Here is an 18995-nt window from a genome sequence, read left to right on the forward strand (position 1 = left end):
GTAAATCGGTTAACAAGTACTACATCTATAATGGATACATCGATGCTAAACAATTCTTAAATTTCCCGAAAAATGAATGGAAATGTAAACAATATTAAATTAAGTAAAGGGAAGAGGTATTGTGATAACTTTGTTGTTGTCGGCGCCGAACCGGAACTTCGCCATAAATCAAATATAGTTTGCTAAAGAAACGTTTGAAATGTGTCCATATGAACTTTAATTCACATGTTGGCCAACAAGAGAGTGCGAACATTTCACATTTCAAGCTTTAATACGGGTCGAGTTAAGTCCCTCTACGACTGAAAAGCAGTAATCAGTCTTGACTTAGATTGCATTGGTATACGTTACATTCTGACCAAGCGCCGTCAAGATTTATTGGATCAGACACGTGGCCTCCAACAGCCATGATGTTTAACGGTCTGAAATCAGAGACTAGACTATGACTCGGAAAAGCACTTTTTGTAAATCACAAGAATCCTCTTTATTCCATTCGTTTTACAATTTTATTTTGTAAAAAACAGTAAAAAGTCGAATCGTATTAAAAAACTATATTTTATTATCAATTCATAAAGAGAAGGTATAGTTACAATGAATAGAATATTAGCAGTTTTGCAACTTGAGTTTGAGCACAGACTGTAGACTGTTCGTAATCATGGCCCTAGAATTAACTACGTTCAAATTTTGCAGCAAAAAAGCCTACAAATACAAGAAGATCGTCAAATGAGTTTCCATTCAAGATATTTAAACATGGACACATATTCATGTACTTGTAATATCGTTTTAATGCAAATAAACCTGACAATATCAATTAGTGAATGTGTCCTCAATTGTTGTATATGAAAATTTATAACTTTGCTCACTTTGGGCTAACAAACGCATTCTGATTTTATGCAATAAGATGTAATTGTTTCGACATGTTATAAGAATGAAACATAAAAATGAATGGTACTTAAAACGACGTTAATTAATCCCTCGTTAGGAAGCTCAGTTACAGTTTAAGTATTTTCTAAAAAGGTAAGAGGAAGAATGCTGTACCATTGGCTAGCCATTCAAGTGGCGTTTAAAGAAATTTGTATTTAAGTGGATGCGTTGCCGTTTACCAGTTATTTACCAATGACGAACGTTGAGATAAACGGTAAGAAAAAATATTATTTCATAATTGCTAATTATACAATATATTGTTATTCATTATGAAGCAGTCGATGCTAAACAGCGCAAATTAATGATAATTGTACTCTTTAACTTGCTTTTTGTTCACTTAGATAATATATAAAATAAATGTATTTTCTTCGTCAAATTTAGTTTAACTTTCGACTACTGGACTTGTTTCTGTAGTTTTTCAAATAGTTATTGATACAGTTATACTATTAATCGAATGCCGGTTGCCTTCATAAATATTGTCACGTTGAAATTCATTGCAGCCATGATGATGAAGTTTGCACTGATTCTGTTTGCTGTCATTGGTGCGACCATTGCAACGGTATGGACGAGCTTTTACATTTATTTTTCGACTACATTATCATTTATTGGATTAATAAGCAAATATAAATACTAGATGAAAAGCCTGTCTCGTCTTATTTTAATGCAATGTTTATTCTATCGGTTGCAACATTTCTTCTGGCTGTGATTTAATACAACATGCAGCTAATGAGATAAATGGTTTAATAGCATTTTCTTAAAAATATTTTATCAGTAAGAATGCACGAAAAACTAGATATTAGAATTTATTTTTTAAGTTTTGTCATCATACGAACGGGTGAAAAAAGTGAAAGACCGTAAATTAAGGTACCTTGAATTTTAAAAATGAATACCATTTCCTTTTTAGTTTGTCCAAAATATTATAATCGACGAGAACAATTCTTAAAAACATAGTTTTGCCATTGGCCAACAAAACAAAAAATATTAATACATTTTTGTCCCCAAACAACGGAAAAACTATTCAAAGTGTTTGTAAATATTTATATCATGCAACTTTGTTACGATCGAGAACCTAATTATGTTAAGAACTTGATACTATTTTAATAGTATTCTTCTCTATTGACTATGTCTTTTGCTCTTCACGATGATTTGTTTCATATGTTTTGCATTCTGGCTATGCATGCCATAACATTTAATGCTGAATAAATGTTATGTTATTTATTTAAAACCTTGCACACATTGTGTGTTACTAATGTATATGTAGTTTATAATAGTGTCACACTTTGAGTGCCACAAAATTATTTGTTACAGCATGAAACTCTCATTTTTACTGTCAGTGATAATTTTTCGGCTTGAGGCGGTTCATATGCCTTATGAGACTCGCACTCACAGATGTTATATTGACAACGATTTTTTAAAAACTTTGTTGAAGTTGGGATATTTCACTTACCTTTATCAACTAACAGCGAACAACAAGTAGTAGATACTCATATCAACAGAATGTTTTTAATCCAAGCCTAAAATAGTTCAATTTGCGATAGAGTTACTCAGTTTTTTGGCAAGAAAAGCATTTTAAAGTCCCATTTTTCAAAAAATATTACACAGAGCCCAAATGTGACGATTCGATGATGTTTTAAATTGAAAGAAGATAACCCTGTTTTCGAAATCTGACCCAATAAAACGTGAACGATCAAGTCTCATTTAATGTGAAATATTTATGAATTTATGCATAACCTGAAGATCTTTACTTCAAGGCGATAACTCAGAAATTTTTTTTGCTGTTTTCAGCCATTTCTCCAACTGGGTGATGACGACGTCTTGGGTGATATTGACGTGGAGATCTCGGTGAGAGGAGGGAACAAGACGTTGACGTACAAAACTCCAAACGGCAACGTCCTTGACGTCACCCATGTTTTGAAAAGCGAGGTAGACTTTTTGGTCATAATCAGCGTGATTCAACAACATAATCAAGAGCGTTTGTAGACTCTGAGGGAAATCACGTTCTGGCTGTGCCTATAATAAGTTCGTTTTCAGCTCAGGCGTTTTCGTTTACTTAGAAAATAATATAAAAGTGAACTGAATTATTGTAATCAAAATATTTGAAAATAACACACATAACTTATTATTCTCAAACATATTTATCAATTTTCGACTCTTCGACCGAAACATTCGTGTTTTTTGCACTTTGTAGGTTTGCATTTTTTAACTGCATGTCAAAGCAAATAGTTTTGGTTATGATTGCCCTAGGGTGCCGAGGATGTTTTAACTCATTCCATTCTCTTTCTAGGGTGTCATCGTCAATATTCCCGGAGAGAATGAAGTGTGCAACGTCAGACAATTTCAACAGGTAATCATTTATTGCGTTATTTTGTCATAGTTGTACAGTGTATACCACGTGATAAATTACGTCATGTATGCTACGTCGCAAGGCAACAATTTGCTTAAAATAATGACTTAAATCAAAGATCTTTTTTCTTTTACTACACCTTTTTAAATAAAACAAAGGAAGTCTTTGCCGCTTAAAGAGCCCCGCGTTTTATTACCGAAGTTTGATAAGGAAATTAGTTTTTTCAAACACTTCGACAAACCTGTTTCCAAAACAATGTTTTGACAGTGCTCCGTCAGACGGCCGTATTGTGAAAAGGTTTGTCAAAGTGTTTTAAGAAACTAAACTCTCAATCAAACGCAAAGACCGAATGCGGGGCTCCGTAAGCGGCGTAGACTGCGCTATGTTTCATTTAAAATGGCAAAGAAATAGTAAAGTTATCTTTGTTTAAATTCTTCATTCGAAGCAAAATATTGCCTTCCAACGCAGCATTTATGACGCAGTTTTTCACGTGGTATACACACACTGTTGTGAAACGAACAGAAGCGTCGTGGCGCGAACACGAACGATTGGCTGTCTGTTGTATTGCAGTTGGCAATAGTCAAATGAAAGAAGAAAATATTTACTAGCTATTCATAGAAATGATGTCAATATAATATCCTTCCAAAGGATATTGTGTGAGAATGATTGTGAAAAGCTAAAACTCACAAGCAAATTCATATCCTTTGTATTTAAGATATTGCGAAACCCACCGGGCAATATAACCTAGAATTTAAAGATGAATAGTTCGGCTATAATTAGTTATGGGCAAGTGTATCTTTTGTTTTTTCATATCCAAATATAAGATGCTTAAACATCTGACCCACAAAACCTGGTTCGTTACGTGTTTATATCATAATTATATTATAATATAATGTCTACCTCTATTCACATGTATAATGTGTTGAGCGGTAATAAAAGAAAAAGAAATAAAGTTATTAAATGGGCACAAAATAGGTTGATACAAAAATGTTTTTTTTTCTTGATGATGACGACGCGGACGACGACATTTGGTGATGACTGTACCTGGCAAATCGTTGAAATTATTGTGGTTCAATTTGTCTATTAGGCTGGCAATCATTTACAAGGAGACAGTCGTGTTTTCAGAACGTTGTATTAACATCTAAATTATTTAATTTATAGGCTCGCAGTAGAACTGAAGTGTTCTGAGCGGGAAGTCTTGACGAATAAAGAGCTTTTTATGAGGCTAATGCTGAGAATTGCCAAGGAATGACGATGCATTTAGATTGGTGTATTTGTGAAATACGTTTGTATTTGCAAATATACCTTTTCTTTACTAGACCATCAATGACGTTGAGGGGAGTTTGACCTGCACAGAACGAGTAGCGATGACCAATGAAGAGCTGTTACCGAGGCTAGCGGTGAATTGCCAAGAAATTGTGATGCATTTAGATTGGTGTACTTGTGAAATACGTTTGTATTTGTATATATACTTTTTCTTTACTAGACCATCAATGACGTGGAAGGGAGTTTGACCTGCACAGAACGAGTAGCGATGACCGATGAAGAGCTGTCACCGAAGATTGCCGAGATTTGCCGAGGAAAGGCGGTGTTTGCCGAGAAATACGCGCCATGTAGGCTTGTTCATACTAATCTTGATAAGAACTGACCATAATGGTTGTAGATGGCATATACTTAAATGGAAAAGATAGCTGCAACAGCATATTGATATTATCTATTTCCTGGGGTAATGTTATTGGTCTCAGCTATTTCTAATAGATTCATAACCTATATGATACCCTGGCCAAATTGGCTAGGGAAACTTAGTATATCTTGACTATTCGTAAGCATTTTCCGACCAATGAAATAGTCGATAACAAAAAGGAAAGAATCTCCTTTGTGAGGAGCACCGGCATATTTAACAATATCCTGCTTAAACCGATTTGTAAGTCGTGATCTCATTTGATTATTTCGAACCGAAATTACATCCGTAACTTCTCGGCCATTTCCGCACCGCATGAGGTGTGTCTCATGCGACCAATCAAGCGCCCGGATTTCACCTTTTTAATAATTATGACTACGAGATTTTTACAGCTGATTTGCCCTGGGTATCATGTAGGTTATGATACGCTGGGGTGCCGAGGATGAATAGATTGTGCAAAGAATGTTTTTTCATACATTGTACATGTAACACTCCTACGTGTCTATTAAATAATATATGTTACTTTCAAGTATTATTTAACAAGCATACTGTTCGGAGATTAGCTGCAAAAATAAATGGTTATAATGAACGTTGAGGCGTTCGAAAATCAAACGAGTTAAATTTGGACATTCATTATGACGCAATATCAAAAAAGCTTGTACGTGTATAATGATATTAGTAAACACACTTGTTGAAAATTATTTTCAGGTCAGCCCCGAATTCGTCGAGAATATGCCTGCCGGCCAACTTGCTTTCCCTGTGGTGAAGGTACATGCTGTGGAGTCGAATGTTCATGGACTTTTTAAGATAACCTGTGCTGAATTTTGGATGAGTCGGACTTACTGTCCGGTACAGCCTTGATACAGTATAAAGTGCCAAGCTTGACCATCAGGATATTTATCGCCGTCTTTTGCAGCTTTGGAATATGTTCTGTGCTAATATTGCTTAACCCGTTTAATACATTTTATTTAGGTACTTACAATTTTATATCATTATTGTAAATTACTGACAACATGACTTTAACTCCATTAATTAAACATTAGAAATGAAATCCAAATATTAAAATATTAATATGATTATCCATATGCACGTTGTGTTCGCTTCTAGCCCATATGTCTTATTCATCTATCTTATTATGCATTGCTTGAATAAAACTTAAAAAAAGAGTTTATCATTTTGAGAAGGGGTTGAACAGTCTTGGGGTTGAAAAGTCCTTCTTCTGTCTTACCAACACGCCATGGGCGTACCATATTTAGAGAAGTCGTCCCATACTCATGTATATATAATATAATTTATATCATATATAATACATTTAAGTTGCATTATGGTGATGTAGTTCTCACAGCTGATAATTGTAAACCCTGAAAAATAGCCGGGTCAGCTTGAGTATGAGGGATTCATGACCAATGTAGGTGGAAATTGTTTCCAGTCATCTTTTTTCATTTCAACGTACTTTCTACTGTTTGAGATGGAAATGGCCGATGTAAAAATAGAACAATCATTACAACTGCACAATAATATGAAGTTCATTCCTGTCCGTAATAGTTTGATCAATGACAATTTTTCATAGTTTCAGCAACGAAGTGAAGTTTCTATGTATACTCCTTGTTCCAAAAACTTAAATACTTTATACTTTTTTACTTTCCTGACAGAAACCAGTTTTGTGTCCCCTTCAAAAGGCTTATTCAATAGAGAACATTCCCTCGGTGGGGTTTAACCCCACGGCCCCTTTAGTGAGAGGCGGATACATTTGCCACTTTACCAATCTTACCCTGATTCTTTCTTTCACTGCATTGACAGTTATCAGCCGTTATAACCCTTGTATAATACAATATATTCAGAGTCTCATGTAAAACAAACAGCAACGTATTCCTTGTTCCTGGTTCCGTGCATACAAATAATTCAGGGCTCAGGCAGATGTTTTATTTGGATCGTTTAAAAATGATTCTTCAGATTAAGTGTCAAATCATGTAAGCACTAAGATGACAGCTGGTTGTTCACTACGAACCCGTGAAGTTGAATCTCGTGCAAATAACTCATTTCATGTAATTGTTTCGTGAGACTTTTTCCCAAGCAAAAGCGTTAAGGAAGTCATTCATGAGCTTCTTATACTTAATATGAGCATTTGTGCATTTAAAGAAAATCTCAAGATTTATCACACTTCTATACTTACGGTGAAGCCTCATGAACAGCATTTTTATTAAGAGAAGCAGAATAGACGCAGTTTTACTCCCAAATAAGATTTAAAACATTTTATACAATCGTTTTCATATACCAAAATGGATGAATAATTATGGAAAACAATGGTTCTTATGGAGGGCACCGAGTTTAATTTAAAACAAATGTGCAGAAAACACGGTATATCTACCTTATGAGACAATAGAAGATCACAGTAAATCTTTGAGAATTCACAAATCATTTATTTTTTTGCGTTTTCAGCTATTAAGGATGCACTCTTACTCTCAAATAAGATTAACCACAAATTAAGCTCTTTTTAAAAAAAATACCAAAAAGGGTGAATAAATGACGAAAACAATGGTTCATATGAACGTTACCTAGTTTAATTTGAAAAAAAGGTGCAGAAAACACGGTCTTTCTACCTTATGACACGATAGTAGATCACAGTAAATCTTAAGCATTCACCAATCATTTAATATTTTTTGCGTTTTCAGCTATTAAATAAACGGTTACAATCTTGTAAGCAGTAATTTATATTTTTCATAAGTGCATTATTTAGTAAGTAGTTGAGGGTGTATCACTCAAAATTGATGTTTGTAACACATGTGTATGCATTGACTTTGAATAAGAGTGTCACTTAAAGTATACAAACTCACCTACTTCCTTTTTCAAATGGAAAAGCTGTGCTTATAGACTCCTAACGAGTTTCATTTTGACAAATGAAAATATATCATCTCATACTAAGGAGGAAAATTGTTGCCAAGATAATCCATGTAGCGTTTCATGGAGCAATTTGAAATTGACGTTTTCTGAAAAGTGTTCATAATTCATATATACTTCTTCGTCTAAATATAAGACGTTATTTAAAAACATTATTTAAAAATACAATATGACGTCAGCTGTAGCACGCACGGACCAGCGCGCTGTGATCAAACACTGTTTTCGCAGCGGGATGACTCCTACAAATACTTATACTCGTAAAAAACGTTTACTTAAGAAACGTTTGAAATGTATACATATGAACTTGTTGCCCAGGAGAGTGCGAACATTTCACATTTCAAGCTTTATTACTTATCCAGTTAGGTCACTCTTCAACTGATAAGAGTTGACTTAGATTGCATCGATATACGTTACGCTCTGACCAAGTGTCCTAAAGATTAATCGGATCTGACAGTTGACCTCGAAGAGCCATGATTTCGAACGGTCTCAACTCACAGACTAGACTTTGACTCAGAAAAGCAATTTGATAAATCACAAAGAATCATCTTTATTTCATTCGTTTTACACACAAAAAAATGTAAAAAACTGTAAAAAAAATGAATCTTAATAAAATACAGCATAGTTCTCTATCAATTCATAAGGAAAAGGTATAGTTACAGTGAATAGAGTATTTGAAGTTTTGTTACTTGCGTTTGAGCTCAGACGGTAAACTGCTCGTAATCGTGGCCACAGCCTGCAAAATACAAGAAGATCGTTAAATGAGTTTCAATTTAAGATATTTAAACATGGACACATATTCATGTACTTGTAATATCGTTTTAATGCAAATACAATAATCAATTAGTAAATGTGTCTCAATTGGTGTATATAAAACATTTATATCTTTGCGCACTTTGGGCTAACAGACGCATTCTGATTTTATGCAATAACGCGTATTTGTTCCGACGTAATAAGAATGAAACATAAAAATGAATGGTACTTCATCCCTCTTTAGGAATTTCAGCTACATTTTAAGTATTTCCAAAGAAGATAAGAGGAAGCATGTGTACCATTGGCTAGTCTTTAAGTGGTGTTTGGAAGAAACGCGCTGTTAAAGAATTATCCAGCGATTTACCAGTAACGAACGTCGGACGAACGGTAAGAAAAACAATTATTATTTTGCAATTATGCAATATATTGTTATTCATTCTGGAGCAGTCGATGCTACACAGCGCGAATACATGATACTCGTACTCTTTTTAACTTGCTTTTGGTTATCACAAAATATGAAACAAATATATTAATTTCGTCAAATTCAGTTTTATGTAAAATACTATTAACCAAATGTCTGTTACCCTCATAAATATTGCCACTTTGTTATCTCTTGCAGTCATGATGATGAAGGTAGCACTGATTCTGTTTGCAGTCGTTGTTGTGGCCACTGCAACGGTATACGCGAGCTTTATCATTATTTTTCGACCGCATTGTCATTTAGTGGATTAATGGGCAGAAATAATACTGGATGACTGTCTGTTTTGTCTTAATTCAAGGCAATGCTTATTCCAACGGCTACATTATTTCTTCTGGCTGTGATTTAGTAAATCATGCAGCTAATGAGAAATATGGTTTAATAGCATTTTCTTAAAATATTCCTTCAGAAAGAATGTACGGTATTTTTTGTAGCCATATATGTATCCCCGGAAAATGCATAAATCGCTACAGGCAAAATTATATATTTATAATTTTATTTCATTTTTTTAAATCGTCAAGTTTTGGCTTCACACAAACGTGTGGAAAAGGTAAACGACCGTAAAGGTACCTTAAATTTGATCGCCAGAACCTATCACACCTTGGATGCCGCTAATGTATATGTAGTATATTTATATTGTGACACCTTAGGTTCTGCTATTTTTATAACTTTATTATTATTTTATTTACAGCATGAAACTTTGTCATTTTTACTATCAGTGATACATTTTTCGGCTTGAGGCGGTTCAAATGCCTTCAAGGGATTTTCACTTACAGAGGTTATGTTGACAGCGATTTGTTTAAAGTGGATTATTTCACTTACTTTTATCAACTAACAGCAAACAAGAAGAAACATATACTAATTTAAACAGAATGTTTTTAATCCAAACCAAAACATATTTCATTTTTTAATAGCGTTATTCACCTTTTTCGGCAAAAGAGCGTTTTTAATCCAATTTTTAAAAGTTATTACCACAGAGCCCGAATGTATCTATTTCATGATGTTTTATTTTTGAAAAAAGATATTCATCACGAAATTACCTTTTTTGATAACCCAACAAAACGTGAACATGTCTTAGTAAATGTGAAATATTTATGAATGTATGCATAACCTGAAGATCTTTACTTCAAGGCGATAACTTCGTAAAATAAATATTGTTTTCAGCCGTTCCTCCAATTGGGTGATGACGACGTCTTGGGTGACGTTGACGTGGAAATCTCGGTGAGAGGAGGGCATAAGACGTTGACGTATAAAACTCCAAACGGCAACGTCCTTGACGTCACCCACGTTCTCTAAAGCGAGGTAGATTTTTTTGGCCATAATCAGTGTGATTCAACAACATAATCAAGAGCGTTTGTAGACTCTGAGGGAAATCACGTTCTGGCTGTGCCTATAAGTTCGTTTTCAGCTCAGACTTTTTCGTTTACTCAGAAAATAATATAAAAGTGAAATAAATTATTGTAATCAAAATATTTAAAAAACAACAACATATTATTCTTAAACATATCTATCAATTTTCGACTCTTCGACCGAAACATTCGTGTTACTTTGTACATTTTATAGCAGTGTTAACTCCTTCCTCGGCACCCCGGCGTATTCATAACCTATCCGCTTGGGTGCCGAGGATGTTTTAACTCATTCCATTCATTTTCCCAGGATGTCATCGTCAACATTCCCGGACAGAATGAAGTGTGCAACGTCAGACAACTTCAACAGGTAATATTGTTCGCGTTATTATTTCATAGTTGAAGAACAAACAAAGGCGTTGTGGCGTGAACGCCAACCGTGGATCGGCTGTCTATTGTAATGCAGTGGTCAAATATTTTGTCATAGTTGAAGAACAAACGAAGACATCGTGGCGTGAACGCCAACGATTAGCTGTCTGTTGTATTACAGTAGTCAATAGTGATTGAAGGGACACAAAATAGGTTGATACAAAACATGTTGCTATTTTGTTGATGATGACGACGCGGACGACGACAATTGGTCATGACTGTACCTGGCAAATTGTTGTTTTTGTCAGTATCAAAGGTATCTGGCTCATTGTTTGTGTCTAAAATATGATAAATGTTATTTTGGGTACAGTAAGACAGTCGAGTTTTCGGAAAGTTGTGTTAACATTTAAATTATTTTATTTACAGGCTCGCAGTAGAACTGAAGCATTCTGAACGGTTAGTCTTGACCAGTGTGTGTGTGTACCACGTGGCCACCATTTTAAATGAAATGTAGCGCAGTATATGCCGTTTAAAGAGCCCCTCCTTCGTTTTATTACCGAAGTTGATAAGGTGATTAGTTTCATCAAACAATTCAACAAACCTGTTTCCAAAATAATGTTCTGACAATGCTCCGACAGACGGTCGTATTGTGAAAAGGATTGTCGAAGTTTTTTAAGAAACTTAATTCTCAATCAAACTCTGGTAAAAGACCGAAAGCGGGGCTCTGTAAGCGGCGTAGACTGTGCTATGTTTCATTTAAAATAGTGAAGAAATAGTAGTTATCTTTGTTTAAAGTCTGCATTCAAAAGCAAAATGTTGCCTTCCGATGTAGCATTTATGACGCAATTTATAACGTGGTATACACACACTGTTGACGGGTGATGAGCAGTTACAGAGGCTAGCGGAGAAATGCCAAAGAATGGCGATGCATCTAGATTGGTGTATTTATGAAATACTGTTGTATTTGCATATACTAGTATTCGTTTTCGTTACTAGACCATCAATGACGTGGAAGGGAGTTTGACCTGCACAGAACGAGTAGCGATGACCGATGAAGAGCTGTCACCGAGGCTTGCCGAGATTTGCCGAGGAAAGGCGGTGTTTGCCGAGAAATACGCGCCTTGTAAGCTTGTCCAAACTAATCTTGATAAGAACTGACCATAATGGTTGTAGATGGCATGTATTTTAATGTAAAAAATGTCTGCAATAGCATATTGATATTATCTATTTCCTGAGGTTATGTTATTGGTTTCAGCTATTTCTAATAAATTGTGCTTTGGTAAAACTGCAAAGAACGTTTTTTCATGCTTTGTACATGTAACATTCATACTTGTCTATTAAATAATATATGTTACTTTCAAATATATTTTAACAAGCACACTGTTGGGAGATCAGTTAAAAAGTAAATGGTTATAATGAACGTTGAGGATTTCGAAAATAAATCGAGTTAAATTTGGACATTTATATGACGCAATATCAAAAAGGTTTTTACATTTACAATGATGTTAGTAAACACATTTGTTGATAACATTTTTTAGGTCAGCCCCGAACAGGTCAGCCCCAAACAGGTCAGCCCCGAATACGTCGAGATTATGTCTGCGAGCCAGTTTGCCGGCTGTGTTCTTCAGGTTTATGCTGTGAAATCCGCTGTACAGGGGAGGGCCGCCTGTGTTGAAGTTTGGGAGAGTCTGACTTGCAGTAAAACCTAAATAAAGGTCCCTTTGCCTAGCATAACCATTCGGATATTTTTCGCCGTCTGTAGGTTCGGTGCTTACATTGCTAAAAGCATCTGTTACATTTTGTTTGGTAATAACTGCCTTTGTTAAATCATCATAGTGATATCAAGGCTTTAACTTTCAATTCCATTAATTAAACATAAGAAATAAAATATATTCAACCGATAACTGTATATTGACTGGAATGTGTGGCATTTATTTTAAATATGCTTATCCATATGACGTTGTTTTCGCTTCTAGCCCATATTTCGTATTCATCGTTCTTATTATGCATTCATTGAATAAAACTTAGAAAAAGAATTACTTCATTTTGAGAAGGGGTTGAACAGTCTTGGGGTTGAAAAGTCCTATTCTCGTCCTACCAACACGCCATGGGCGTACCATATTTAGAGAAGTAGTCCCATACTCATATATATTATATTGTTTAGATCATACATATAATACATGTAATCTGCAATATGGTGATGTTGTTCTCACAGCTGATAATTGTTAACCCTGAAAAATCAGGCGCATTCACAAAAACATCGTCGTCTGTGTCGGTCGGGGTAATATCAGTCACAGAAGCTCTCATTTGTCTGTCTTTACACTAAACATTCTCTGATTCACTCGCACTAGTCTCATTTTCACTTAAAACGTCAACTCTTTTAGTCAGACTAATGCTCGACTCAACGGGAACGAACGACTTTCATGAAACTCGTTTTCGCTTTCGCATGCGCCTCGTTGTCTTTCTTGGTGAGCTGTCCTCCTTGACGTCTGACATGTCCAGTGAACTCAACGAAGTTTTGCTGAGATGTATAGACGTGCTCGCATTTGGCTGCCGGACACGTTTCGGTTCCGGTAAACATGGTTCCTTCCGTGAAACACATGAGACCGCGGAAAAAAGGTTTACCGTGTGGTATTGTCCAGGAACTGCAAAACTGGAATCCGTATCCGTGCCATAGTATATGACGCGCTGGATGATCTATTCCGGTTTCAGTTAAACTACCGTATTTAGGGATATATTGGTATAGTCATCGCGCCCGTTTACATATGCGTAGATTACCCGTATTGGTCGTTTTATGGCATCTGCCATCGTGAGAATTGCCCATGTACTGGATGCCGAACCAAGTTTCGCCGGTGAAAAACATAATGATTCGTACGAGCCGGAAAGGTCCCTTTTTCCAGCCATGGAATGGTTTTTAAAGAAATCCATTTCCACAACAAGATCAATACATGTGTGGTAGCGCAGATACACACTTACGGACTCGTCTTTCAGCAGGATGGACACGGCGTTGAACAAACAGTCCCCGTCCCCGGATGTCTTGTGTGGCAAGTTTGATACCAATGAATGTAGAACACTTTATGACTTGCTTAGGAGAAATGCATAAAAGCTGGGCCGGAAAGACTTTGGATCGTTTGGTACTTAAACATTTATAACTAGGTCGAATAAGGTCAAGTTTGCTTTATTTAACTCTTTACAGTAAATACGTGGATGAATGAGGTGATATATAATATATATTGTCAAACAATTTTTTTGTCATATAACAAAAAAATCTCTTAATATGTATGCAATACACTTGTACTCCTCTATGCAGTTCACTCGTTCGCATCTATGTGATATTTGTATTATGATATTTGAAAAGTAAATTGCCAAAAGACACTATCGCTCGCTGGACAGAAGCAATTCTTATATAAGACTGGAGTGGCAATAAATTACAAAGCCAATAGTACGTGTACAGGCAACATATCAACAAGCAGTGCGAAACAAAGAGGTGTAACACTAAAGTCACTCATGGACATAGCAGGCTGGAGTTCTGCTACATTATTTGCACGGTTTTATAATAAACGGGTACAATATTTTGATCAATCAAATGCTGCAAGCTTAATGAAATAGCTTTTAAAGAATTATAATTTACAAGTAGAAAACAATGCATTATTTTGCATTGTTGTTGTCATCTCCATTGTATTGTGTCTTAAAGATTGTGTAATCTTAATAAAATCCAAATAGTGTTATTTTGTTAACCATATAACTAAACTATATTATTTCACAAATTAAATACTCTAAAAAATCTGTGTATCCCATCCAGGAGTTATACGGGAGACAAAATTAAAAGGTTAAACGACACATACCGACGAAGGAGGGAAGTTGATGTTTAACCAGGATTTTGTTGACCGTAAACTCCTGGAGGAATTACACAACCTCCCACCCTCCCACCCTTCCATGTAGGTTAGGGTCAACACAATTTAGGGAAAAGACAACTCATTTTTAAATGATTTACATTTTTTAAATTTAGATAAAATGTCTACTTAAAACCATATAACTTATGGTCATAACACAGGTATGTGAATCTTACTGCAGAAGGGAAGAAAAACAGGGAAATAAATTGACTTTCGACCTCGATTTAAACAAACGTCGTTTTTTTGTGGACTTTCGTAAAGGAAATTAATACACGTTTTGCGTTTTGTTTTCCTAAATTTGAGTTTTAAGACAAAGATAAGCTTTCTACTGTAACACAATTTAGATGTCATTAATGGCCCAGTCACATAGACCGGCCGATGTCCGGCATCGGTAGAGCTCGGTGGATTATTTTGGTGCCTTCGAGCTCTCCTCATCGGAAGCAGAGCTCGGTGACGTGAACGGACTCCGTCCGGACATCTTCAGGCGACCGACCGAACACCGGCCGGTGACCGTACGGAGTCTGTCTCAAAATGGTAGTTTTTTCTTCCGATGTGGCAGCAACTACCGGCCGGAGGTCGGCCGGACATCGGAAGGAATACGGCCGGTACCCGAGCAGGTAACAGGACACCGTGCGATCGCCGGCCGGGTTGTTAACGGGCTTTGAACAATGACCGGCCGATGCTCGTCCGATGTAACACGGACTTGGGTGCCGATCTATTCCGTTCTCCCTACCTGACATTGTCAGTTCATCACTATGGCTGCACCAAGGAGACTTCGAATGGCACTGCTCGAACACGAACTGGCTCAAGCAAGGTTCCAGTACAACCTGGTCCTGGCGGCAATACAAGAAGCCGCCGAGAGGGAGCGACAGAGGGCCCGCAGAAGAGAAAGACGCTGGTGGGTGCGAGAGTGGATCCTACGCAGACCCCTTTTCGGCCAGTACGAGACTCTCATGAAGGAACTCGAGGCCGAGCACGCTGCCGACTTCAAAGCCTTCCTCCGCATGGAGCCACAGATGTACTATGAGTTGCTTAACCGAGTTGGCCCCCGCATTACCAAGAGTACAACGTAAGTAAATCCGTATTTTGCAAACAAAATTCCCTCCAAACATTATATTCTTGCTAAGGTTTAATCATATTTCATCCTCTTCTGTTGCAGGCATCGAACCCCCTTGGACCCTGAGCTGAAGCTGGCAATCACCTTGAGGTTTTTGGCGACCGGAAGCAGATACCACGATCTTGCGTTTGCGTTTCGTGTCCCACACAACACCATCGCCCTTTTCATCCCCGAGGTGTGTCAGGCCATCTACGACGTATACGAGGATGAGATGTGGGCCACTCCCCAGACAGAAGATGAATGGCGCCCGGTGGCCGAGGGATTCGGAGACAGGTGGAACTTCCCCCACTGTTGTGGCGCGATCGATGGGAAGCACGTCGCAATCAAGAAGCCCCCCAAGAGTGGCTCACTCTACTACAACTATAAAGGCTTCTTTTCTATCGTCATGCTTGCGGTGGTAGACTCGAACTACAAGTTCATCTGGGTGGATGTGGGGTCACCAGGGTTGTGTTCCGATGCCGGCATCTTTATCCGGTCGCGGCTAGAGCCAGGTCTTCGTGAGGGAACGATCGGACTCCCCCAACCGGATTCCCTGCCTAATGACGACCGGGACACACCCTACTACATGATCGGAGACGACGCCTTCCCCCTTCGGCAATACATGTTAAAGCCCTACCCTCATCGTCACCTGGCACGGGACGAGCGGATCTTCAATTACCGGTGTTCAAGGGCACGCCGTGTGGTTGAAAATGCGTTTGGTATACTTGCCAATCGCTTCAGATGTCTTCTAACAACCCTGGGAATGAGACCGTCGACAGTTACTAAGACCGTCATGGCCTGCATGACCCTACACAACCTCATGAGGACTCGTTACCCCAACATCCAGAATGCCGATCTCGACCGGGAAGATGAGCAGGGCCAGTTCATCGCGGGTGCATGGCGAGACCAAGCCGTGCTCGAAGATGTGCAAGCAGCAGGGAACGGACCAAGATTGACCGGACCAGGCAAAGAACTGCGCGCATACCTCAAGAATTACTTTTGCAGTCCTGCCGGGAGTGTGCCATGGCAAGATGTGGCAATAAACCAACAGTAACGTCTGTATTCTGTGTAACAATATGCATGTACTGGATGCAACCATAGACAGTTCTCAGGACTTAGTACATTGTCGTATATTACAGTCCATTATTCAGTATGTTGTTTGCAAAATTAAAACTGTTATTGGGTATTCTTAAAACATTGTCTTTATATTTTATGCCACCACTTGTAGATCAGGTAGGCATTTTGTTTTTGATCTGTCTGGTTGTCTGTTTGTCACCAAACTTTAATATTGGCTATAACTTTTGAATTACTGGTCAAAGAAACTTGAAACTTGGAATGGATGTGTTTCTCATGGAACAACACATTTGGATGACTTGCGCATTTTGACACTCGTCAGAGCAAAACTAGACAATTATCGACCAATCTATGCAATAAATGTATTATTTAATTCAAGATTAACGTTGTAGCTATTGATCAGGATCAACACTAGTGTGTATTGTCTGAAAGTCCCTTTTGGTGTGACGTCGACCAAATATCAAGATAAATGTACACCAGTACGAAAATGATGAGTTGTGGGTAAATAATACAACAACATAATGTTCATCGTGATTGATTTTAATAACTGTAATTATACGAGGCATACTGTAACTGTAATTATACGAGGCATACTGTAACTGTAATTATACGAGGCACACTGTTACTATGATTGTACGAGGCAAACTGTTACTGTGATTATACGAGGCACATTGTAACTGTGATTATACGAGGCACACTGTTACTATGATTGTACGAGGCAAACTGTTACTATGATTGTACGAGGCAAACTGTTACTGTGATTATACGAGGCACATTGTAACTGTGATTATACGAGGCACACTGTTACTATGATTGTACGAGGCAAACTGTTACTGTGATTGTACGAGGCAAACTGTTACTATGATTGTACGAGGCAAACTGTTACTGTGATTGTACGAGGCAAACTGTTACTGTGATTATACGAGGCAAACTGTTACTGTGATTATACGAGGCACATTGTAACTGTGATTATACGAGGCAAACTGTTACTGTGATTATACGAGGCACATTGTAACTGTGATTATACGAGGCACACTGTTACTATGATTGTACGAGGCAAACTGTTACTGTGATTGTACGAGGCAAACTGTTACTGTGATTGTACGAGGCAAACTGTTACTATGATTATACGAGGCACATTGTTACTATGATTGTACGAGGCAAACTGTTACTGTGATTGTACGAGGCAAACTGTTACTGTGATTGTACGAGGCACACTGTTACTATGATTGTACGAGGCAAACTGTTACTGTGATTATACGAGGCAAACTGTTACTATGATTGTACGAGGCAAACTGTTACTGTGATTATACGAGGCACATTGTAACTGTGATTATACGAGGCAAACTGTTACTATGATTGTACGAGGCAAACTGTTACTGTGATTATACGAGGCACACTGTTACTATGATTGTACGAGGCAAACTGTTACTGTGATTATACGAGGCACATTGTAACTGTGATTATACGAGGCACACTGTTACTATGATTGTACGAGGCAAACTGTTACTGTAATTATACGAGGCACACTGTTACTATGATTGTACGAGGCAAACTGTTACTGTGATTATACGAGGCAAACTGTTACTATGATTGTACGAGGCAAACTGTTACTGTGATTATACGAGGCACATTGTAACTGTGATTATACGAGGCAAACTGTTACTATGATTGTACGAGGCAAACTGTTACTGTGATTATACGAGGCACACTGTTACTATGATTGTACGAGGCAAACTGTTACTGTGATTATACGAGGCACACTGTTACTATGATTGTACGAGGCAAACTGTTACTGTGATTGTACGAGGCACACTGTTACTGTGATTATACGAGGCACATTGTTACTGTGATTGTACGAGGCACACTGTTACTGTAATTATACGAGGCAAACTGTTACTGTAATTATACGAGGCAAACTGTTACTATAATTATACGAGGCACACTGTTACTGTAATTATACGAGGCACACTGTTACTGTAATTATACGAGGCACACTGTTACTGTAATTATACGAGGCACACTGTTACTATAATTATACGAGGCAAACTGTTACTGTAATTATACGAGGCACACTGTTACTGTAATTATACGAGGCACACTGTTACTGTAATTATACGAGGCATACTGTTACTGTAATTATAC

At 37.4% G+C, this 18995-nt stretch overlaps 2 protein-coding genes and 1 long non-coding RNA gene across 3 annotated transcripts; all 3 read left to right on the forward strand.

Moving 5' to 3' along the window:
* The first annotated feature begins 1077 nt into the window (after positions 1 to 1077).
* LOC128206000 (uncharacterized) lies at positions 1078 to 6112 on the forward strand. Its single transcript, XM_052908119.1, has 6 exons — positions 1078 to 1135; positions 1422 to 1480; positions 2707 to 2844; positions 3206 to 3265; positions 4752 to 4878; positions 5655 to 6112. Exons 1-6 carry the CDS (start codon positions 1114 to 1116, stop codon positions 5750 to 5752), a joined length of 504 nt encoding a protein of 167 aa, XP_052764079.1. The 5' UTR covers positions 1078 to 1113; the 3' UTR covers positions 5753 to 6112.
* Positions 6113 to 10270: 4158 nt separating this feature from the next.
* LOC128206001 (uncharacterized) lies at positions 10271 to 12777 on the forward strand. The gene is made up of 4 exons (XR_008256370.1): positions 10271 to 10374; positions 10729 to 10788; positions 11784 to 11910; positions 12326 to 12777. It is a non-coding gene; the product is annotated as an uncharacterized LOC128206001 (long non-coding RNA).
* Positions 12778 to 15435: 2658 nt separating this feature from the next.
* On the forward strand, positions 15436 to 16830 carry LOC128204719 (putative nuclease HARBI1). The gene is made up of 2 exons (XM_052906123.1): positions 15436 to 15749; positions 15840 to 16830. The coding sequence occupies exons 1-2, from the start codon at positions 15436 to 15438 to the stop codon at positions 16828 to 16830; spliced, it is 1305 nt and encodes a 434-aa protein (XP_052762083.1).
* Positions 16831 to 18995: the final 2165 nt, after the last annotated feature.

The sequence above is a fragment of the Mya arenaria genome, chromosome 10 (assembly GCF_026914265.1).
Source record: "Mya arenaria isolate MELC-2E11 chromosome 10, ASM2691426v1".
In the NCBI taxonomy this organism is placed as follows: Eukaryota; Metazoa; Mollusca; class Bivalvia; order Myida; family Myidae; genus Mya; species Mya arenaria.

Coding starts and splice junctions, on each gene's coding strand:
- LOC128206000 (XM_052908119.1), top strand. CDS start 1,114: ATGACGAACGTTGAGATAAACG. Junction 1,136..1,421: donor GACGAACGTTGAGATAAACG/GTAAGAAAAAAT, acceptor AATTCATTGCAG/CCATGATGATGAAGTTTGCA. Junction 3,266..4,751: donor ACGTCAGACAATTTCAACAG/GTAATCATTTAT, acceptor TTTCTTTACTAG/ACCATCAATGACGTGGAAGG.
- LOC128204719 (XM_052906123.1), top strand. CDS start 15,436: ATGGCTGCACCAAGGAGACTTCGAATGGCACTGCTCGAACACGAACTG. Junction 15,750..15,839: donor CGCATTACCAAGAGTACAAC/GTAAGTAAATCC, acceptor CTTCTGTTGCAG/GCATCGAACCCCCTTGGACC.